The sequence below is a fragment of the Mercenaria mercenaria genome, unplaced genomic scaffold, assembly GCF_021730395.1.
Source record: "Mercenaria mercenaria strain notata unplaced genomic scaffold, MADL_Memer_1 contig_2261, whole genome shotgun sequence".
NCBI classification, from domain to species: domain Eukaryota; kingdom Metazoa; phylum Mollusca; class Bivalvia; order Venerida; family Veneridae; genus Mercenaria; species Mercenaria mercenaria.
The window spans coordinates 3,284-11,802 of NW_026460310.1; the positions used below are offsets into that span (position 1 = coordinate 3,284).

The 8,519-nt window shown below is 34.7% G+C and overlaps 1 protein-coding gene across 1 annotated transcript; it reads right to left on the minus strand.

Moving 5' to 3' along the window:
• Nucleotides 1-359: 359 nt before the first annotated feature.
• On the minus strand, nucleotides 360-7,773 carry LOC128552312 (uncharacterized). Its single transcript, XM_053533345.1, has 2 exons — nucleotides 3,843-7,773; nucleotides 360-3,204 (listed from the first exon to the last, which is right to left on the minus strand). Exon 2 carries the CDS (start codon nucleotides 2,806-2,808, stop codon nucleotides 1,768-1,770), a length of 1,041 nt encoding a protein of 346 aa, XP_053389320.1. The 5' UTR covers nucleotides 2,809-3,204; nucleotides 3,843-7,773; the 3' UTR covers nucleotides 360-1,767.
• Nucleotides 7,774-8,519: the final 746 nt, after the last annotated feature.

The following is an 8,519-nucleotide window of genomic DNA, read 5'->3' on the forward strand; positions in this document are numbered from 1 at the left end:
TCATCATTCATCCCAGAGAGCTGATGCATGTTAACATAAGACCACGTACTGCTCGAAAGGTGCAATTTAATCTCAACGTGCATACCGATAACAGGATTTAGTGGTCGGCTCTCTAAGCGGATGTATATCCAATCGAGCACATATTATGGGACCTTCTTCAACAATGGGCAAAAACAAATCATTTTATCAACAACATTCATGAACTTGTCTGTGAATAAAATGCTCTTCCAGATAAGGCCACTCGACGTTACGTCCTCTCGATGTGGTCAAGAATTACCGATTCATAGGAGAGGTGGGCACAAATTACAGAAATTCAAACACAATTACAGTAAACAAATTAAGAAAATAACACAGACAACTGACAATTCTAAAACTGTAAATTTCAGTTTTGACACCTAAGTCATTTAATGTGCCATACATCTATGAATGTGACGAAACACGCTGCATCATGTTGACAGACAAATATCCTAAATCAAATTTGTATATCTGTTTACTCCCTAAAAGAAATAAAATGAAAGTTTGTGTCTTGCGTCAGTATAGTATTATAATGATACGCCTATGTATTAATGTAATCGAATGAAGCTCATATACAGTAGGTGGACGGATAGCTCAGTGGTTTGCACACTGGCCTTCCAATCCTGAGGTCGGGGGTTCGATCCCCGGCAGCTACTCGGGAATTTTCAGAAACGCTTTTCAGTGTTTCCCACCCAACTAGAGGTGTACTGGTCAGGAACCTAGGCAATCCTTGCGTGTATCAGTGCTATACACTGGTCACGTTAAAGAACCAGGCTGTCTATTCGCAACGAGCTAGGCTAAGTTAGCCGGACAAGCCTGTATCTGATTTCTGATCTCTCTGTCGTGGGGGCTTTGTCTCACTCTGTCCCTCTGGTCAGATCGCTCTGTGTCTGTACTAGTAGAGGATGAATTATGCGCCCTGTGTGGCTGCATTTGAACTATGTAAAGCGCCTTTGAACGTGAAAAGGGCGCTATATAAATCTGGTATAATAGTAATAATAATACAGTGACTAACATGAACATGAATGTAAATTTGATACTTTTAAGGAGGTGTCATCTCAGCTGTATTTATCCTTATCTTAACACCATCTACTTTTGAAAACAAAAATGTTCTTTACAATGTCAGGGTTATTTATGAATTATTTTAAACAAAAAGACGTGGGTCGAAAATATTTTCAGTCTCAAAATGAACAATAATACATGTAAGTAACTTCTTCATGGTTTATATTACAATCACGTGAAAAGAAGTAGAACTAATACCTTTTACTAAGTAAACAGAAATCAGTTATTTTCATTAAGATACGAATACATTTAACGATATTCTGAATTTTGCAGCATCTGTCCCTTCACTTCGTTCCGATTTTGACAAGTTTGTCAGAAAATTCGGAATGAATAGTTTTCATTTCAATCTCTTCTCCAGGTTTAACTGAACCTGTCAATTTAATAGTAAGTTTTCTGGTAGGTTGCGATGATTGAAACTCGTGCAGCCTTAATGAAACACCAAATTGTTTCCTGACAGGTTCAATAAATGTTCGATACAGGCGTTTTCGAAACGACTTATTGAAAACTAAATATATATAGAAGTTAGCTAGAAACGAACATATCAGACATAATTCGTAGCACATATGAAAAATTCTGTTCGTCTCAAGATCTATGTCTTTCCCCATATTAACTGTCACGTCAATGCTATTAAATAACAGAAAAATGCTATATGGTATTTCGGAATTAATCGAACCACAACAACAGCAGTTACTATAAAAGTAAAACGCCGATTTCATGGACCCTTCTGGAATACTGTGACGAGTTACTGTCCATTCGTCGAAAGCTTTTCTCTCCTTTTCTCAGCTGATGTATAAACAATAGTGTAAATATCACAAGTATTACACATGGAATGAAATGTCGCACTACAAATGCTATCCATAAATATATACAGTCTTTTCGGCAGCCATTTCCACGAAGTTCCCATTGACACATTCCTCCTATTGCCTTTTCGCTTCCCAAATGATACGAGTGGAGAAATGGACACAAAACGAATGCAGATATACAATATATTTTCACAATCCTAGATTTATTACAACACGTTTCATATCTATAAGGATATGCCATGGACACGTATCTTTGTATTTCAAGGAACAATGTCAGAAATATTGAGATAGTATGGAATGATTTCGAAAAAAAGTATTTTGAGATCATAAATCCACGACAAAGATTTTTACTGAGGTTATATCCGTCCAATGGCGAATGTGTTGCTGAATGGTACACTGCTGATGACGATGTTTCTAAAGCATTGACTACTGAACTAGAACTGAACGTTGTCGTTAAAAAAAAACTATTTGGATTTTCACTTGAATAAACAGAGACGGTATTATTGTAAACCGAGTTGTTAAAAGCTGAGTTATTGGAATACAGATTATTGTTCAAAAGTCTATTCTGCTCGTAATATACTTTTTCAGACACGTTCGCAAAATTATCCTCATAGTAAGAGACTGGTAATGGATCGTACCTCTGGAACACCATGATGTAAGTTGGCAGAGTTACCAGTCCAGTCAGAGAATCGGAAATAGCTATCGCAGAGAAAATTATGTTTGTTGGATTGCGCATCTTTCTGCGCATAAACACTGATAAAATCAGAAGGTTTTGAATGAAAGTTACGATTACCAAAATTTCCCAAAGATACAAATAGACCGGCCTTTCAAATTGGTAACCGGGGTACATGTATTCGTCTCCATAGTCGAAGTTATAGTAATCTTCATAAACGGAAGTACTCTGTACGTTGACTGTGTCAGTTGTCATATCCGTGCAATAAACGTTCAAATCGTTTATGATATAACGGTTTGTTGTCTTGTTTTAAAACATGACGTCTAACTGAGACCAGAAAGGAACGTCAACTTTGATACTAAGTCTAAACAGAAAATCTTGATCCTCGAATGTTTCATATTGTCTTTACTCGTACCTCCATTTCCTTTAATCTTTGTTAACTAATAAACACGAAGTTCACATCCAGCAATAAATAATAATATAACTTTGAACATTTTTCAATTATTTCAAAACTTTTCAAAAACTTTCCTTCTTGGACTATACATAGACTTTGTAAGATTTCATTGTTTCTCTTTTCCTTCTGTAGAACTGGAGCAACAAGCAATATCCCACGTACGTTTTGTTGTTTCACACGACTCTGTGAAGGATGAACTGAAAGTAAACAAATAAAGTAATTAATGCACACTTTGAAATAATCAATCGAAATCACCTGAAAGAGAATACGTGAGTAACACATTTCAAGTACACTGTCCATCATCTGTGAAAAAATACGTATCTATTTCTCGGCTACCATAAAGGTTACGACCCTAACATCTTGGAAATTTCTATTTACAAATTCGTTTCCTCAGATAAATCCATTTGCATCTTGTGAGGAATTTCTATAATGGAATGAATGTGGTGGGTGCATCTGCACGTGTTCATTCAGCTGAGATGTGAGCCTTTTTCTCAAATATCTCTGTAATGTCGGCCATGGAAAAGGACACTTTTACAACTTTTTGAGAACACTGCATCATATAAAATGCTACAGAGATGAGGTTATCATTAAAACACTTCTTATTCCATTGTCTGCCTCACACGATAAAACATGAGTCTTATTACAGAACTGTTCGGGTTTAACCTTGAAAAGTGGCCAAAATGTGGCCAAGGTAGTCAATGTGGCCCTACAAGATTCACTTAAACAGTTATGGCTACATAATGTTTACTGTGTAAGATATTTTTGGCAAATGTTATCTATAAGTAAAGTTTTGCTAAGGGATACTGCAACCAAGCTTAATACATATGTAGCTTACTTTGAGACTGAGGTATGCGTTCTGGTCACTGGGGCGGTCAAGGTTGTTGTTACTAAAAGTAAAAAAATGCTTGTGCTCAGTAACTAAGTCAAGAAAAGAGTATTGTAGCCGCTCAAACTGGAATTGAAGAAGTTGCTTTTAGTTATATTCTAGGTCAAAAACAAGATCATGTTACTGAAAATATAAAAATAAAATGGTTCACACACTTGTGTACTGAGATGATATGACATGCATTGCACATTTTCCTTATAGTGCCCTTTTTTCTACTTTGCAATTATTGGTTACGTATTTGTGTGCAAGCCGGTATCTCAGAATTCATGGAAATGGATTAAACTTTTAAACACTGTGATGGTCTGACATGCACTGATCAGGTTCGATAGTTCTGTTCTGCATTTTTACAAATTATTCCCCGTTTTCAGCATCAGTGTTCATTCAACTAACTTTCTTTAATGACAAGGCTGTTGAATAGTCGAGCGCTGCTATTCTCCCACAGCTCTTGTATTTCAATACATGTACATTGTACACAATCAATGTACAGAAATGTTTTGAATATATTTTGTAAGATAAACTCTAAGGTTTACCTCCGTCCTTAAAAATGTTTTACAATTTGGAATGGAAAAATAAGAAAAACAATTAATTCTCATGTGTTTCTATAAGCTTTCTTGTTAGATTTATAAACCCGGGCAATGCTTGTATTAAAGTGAAGTGAAAGATTGTTATAAAACGAACCCGTGCAGGTTTAAAAATGTCGCAGGAAAGCTTAAAAATATTAGATCATATTAAAGATGGAGTGTAATTAGACATAATCACGTGTCAGTTGTGACATATAATTTTAGTGAACATGTTAGAACTAGATTTACTAACGCGTTTTGTCTTCATTGAGTTGTAGTGAAGACAAAAATAAAGACAAAATTTAACGGGTCTGGGAATCGAACTCACGACGAAAAAGTATAATATGAACACTGTAACCGAACTAGGCGAACGAGAAATCACTGACCTCATCGTTAACGTACTAAGTGTACTGACTTCATTTTATGTTATTGTTTTTTGTTTTTATTTTGAAAACGTCACAATAGTGTGCGATACCTATACGTGTGCGCTCATTTGAAAATCACGTGATGCTTGTTGACGGGAATTCCGTTTTTTTTTTTATAAACCGTGAAACCGTTATCAGAATTTGATGAAAATACATTGTAAGAACATCGAATATGCAGCATATAGGTAAATAAAGCAAACGTTTGATTTTTAGCTCACCTGAGCAATGCTCAGGTGAGTTTTTGTGATCGCTCTATGTCCGGCGTCTGTCAGTCGTCTGTTCGTCAACATTTAGCTTGTGTATGCGATATAGGCTGTATTTTTCAACTGATCTTCATGAAATTTGGTCAGAATGATTATCTTGACAAAATCTTGGCCTAGTTTGAAAACGGGTCATCTTGGATCAGAAACTAGGTCACTAGGTCAGATCAAAGAAAAACCTTGTGTATGCGATAGAGGCTGTATTTTTCGATTGATCTTCATGAAGTTTAGTCAGAATGATTACTTTGATAAAATCTAGGTTTGAAAATGGGTCATCTGGGGTCAAAAACTAGGTCACTAGGTCAAATCAAAGAAAACCCTTGTGTATGCGATAGAGGGTGTATTTTTCAATAAGTCTTCATGAATTCTGGTCAGAATAATAACCTTGATCAAATCTAAGTCGAATTTGAAAATGGATCGTCTTGGGTTAAAAACTTGGTCACTAGGCCAAATCTAAGAATAACCTTGTGTATGCGATAGAGGGTGTATTTTTCAATTAATCTTCATAAATTTTAGTCAGAATGAATGCCTTGGTGAAATCTAGGTCAAGTTTGAATATGGGTTATCCGAGGTCAAAAAGTAGGTCACTAAATCAAATCAAAGGAAAACATTGTGTATGCAATAGAGGCTGTATTTTTCAATTGATCCTCCTGAAATTAAGTCAGAATAATTTCTTTGATGGAATCTAGGTAGATTTGGAATATGGATCATCTAAGTTCAAAAAGTAGGTCACTAGGTTAAATCAAAGAAAAACCTCGTGTATGCGGTAGAGGCTTTATTTTTCAACTGATCTTCATGGAATTTTGTCAGAATGATAGCCTTGATGAAATCTAGGTCAAATTTGAATATGGGTCATCTGAGTTTAAAAACTAGGTCACTAGATCAAATCAAGTAAAATCCTTGTGTATGCAATAGGGACTGCATTTTACACTGGATTTTCATAAAATTTGGTCAGATTTGTTGCCTTGATAAAATCTAGGTCAAGTTCGAATATGGATAGTCTGGGGTCAAAAACTAGGTCACTAGGTCAAATAAAAAAAACCTTGTGTATGCCATAGAGGCTGTATTTTTCAATTGATCTTCATGAAATTTGGTCAGAATGATAGCCTTGATGAAATCTAGGTCAAGTTTGAATATGGGTCATCTGGGATCAAAAACTAAGTCACTAGTTCAGATCAAAGAAAATACTTGTTTATACTTAAGATTTTCGCTCCAATTTTAATGATAATTGGTCAGAATATTTTTTTCCACGAAATCATTAGGTGAAACGTCTTTACACTGTTATGGTGTGTTTCTCAGGTGAGCGACCTAGGGCCATCTTGGCCTTCTTGTTTAAAATCTGACACCAAGAGGTGTGGGTTACTTTAATTTTTACAGTTATTTGATTTTGTTGAAATGATATTATTTTAAAGTACACCCTTGTGCGGTTGCACGCTTAAATAAACAGTTGATATTGAATTTATTTCTGAACATCTATACGTACAATGCAGGATATATCTTAAATTTACTCTACCCGTGTGACTGTATTAGTAATTTCCTTACGTTTTAAATGTGCTGCTAGTCTTATATAGCAGTAGATTCCGAATTTATCTCTTACCATTTACATATTGATGGCTTATTCTTATTTATAACTTTACTTTCTTGAAACTTGTTTATTTTAAGGTACACCCCTGTGAGTCTACACGCCCGAATACACTGTCGATGCGAAATTCATTTCGAATATTTTTCAGATACATGTCTGTGTTGCTACGCACCTGAATGAATATTCTATTCCACTAGATGTAAAGTATATACAGGAATGGTTTAATATCATGATTTAGTTAATAAAAAAAAAATGCTTTTTTATGATTGTTTATTCCTTTGATTCAAAATACTTCAAGGTGGAACCCTATGTTGCTAAGAGCTTAAATAAACAAGTAAAGGCAGAATGTTTTTTTATGAATATCTATATGTACAGTGCAGGTATGTAATTGTTCACCTTATTACTATAACTTTAGTTTGTTCTCAAAATACGTATTCATGATGCAAAAACAACTCAAGGTACACCACTGTCTTGCTACGTGCCTGAATACCTAAATGATATCAGCTATTTCTCATAGGCATGTAAGTTTTATCTTTAAACCGACCGTGTGAATACTGCCTATCCCTTTTACTCCAGGTCATATTCTAACGTTTTAATGATAATAAGTTTGATTTTTCGTATGATATTTCAAGGTGAACCAATGTAATGCTATGCACTTGAATACACAAATGTTATACGAGGTATCTTCAATAAATACCAGGAGAAAATTTTAATGCACTCATTTCTTATGTACCTTCAAAAATCAGGAAATGAACAGAAGGATGGTGTAGAAAATGCTTTTAATGACGAGAAACATTGTACCACTGTTAATCACGGGTTGTATTGATCATTTAAAGGTGATATGACAGCGTCATAATGACGTTGGGTTGCCTAAGTGGTAGTGACGTTGTCTTAGAGACGACAAAAAGATAATGGACATGTTCTGAAAAATGTAATTTAAATATTTACATCTAGTATGTTCTTATCTATCTTATTTTCAATTTTTTGCAAAACAGGACCAGAAATAAAACTATTAGAACACTTTTCCTGGTACTTTTTAACACCCTTCGTATCAGTCGTCGCAAAATTGAACATAAACCATAAAACTATTAGAACACTTATCCTGGTACTTTTAACACCCTTCGTATCAGTCGTCGCAAAATTGAACATAAACCATAAAACTATTAGAACACTTATCCTGGTACTTTTAACACCCTTCGTATCAGTCGTCGCAAAATTGAACATAAACCATAAAACTATTAGAACACTTATCCTGGTACTTTTAACACCCTTCGTATCAGTCGTCGCAAAATTGAACATAAACCCCATAAAAATTATTATGTATTAATGTCTAAATTTCACATCATCTGTATGATTATAACGGCTAAACCCGTAGATTGATTTTCATGCAAACTGTGTTGTATTTTAGCACATCCGTGTGTCACTACGCTCCTATAAACCAAAATACTGTATTCAAGCAGATGCAGAAATTCACTCTGTACAACAAAAATATCGTAAGAACTTTCTTGGAAAATAATAGGCGCAAAAGTAATCCAATGTTTATGTTTTATGGTGATTTGAGAAGATATCAAATATTTATAATAATTGAGAACGACAATGATCTCTAAATGGACTAAATTGTTACTAGCTAAGGTCAGAAAATTGTCTTTTATTGCGATTTACAAATAAATGGTATCTCAGGACGAATTAAACTATAAATGGAAAACCAAAATTAAGGAAATTTCTAAATAATGTCGGAAGACTTGCTCTTTGGTTGTACCAAAAGACTGCTGTTACCAAATTTCTAAATAGGCAAATTA

Coding starts and splice junctions, on each gene's coding strand:
- LOC128552312 (XM_053533345.1), bottom strand. CDS start 2,808: ATGACAACTGACACAGTCAACGTACAGAGTACTTCCGTTTATGAAGAT.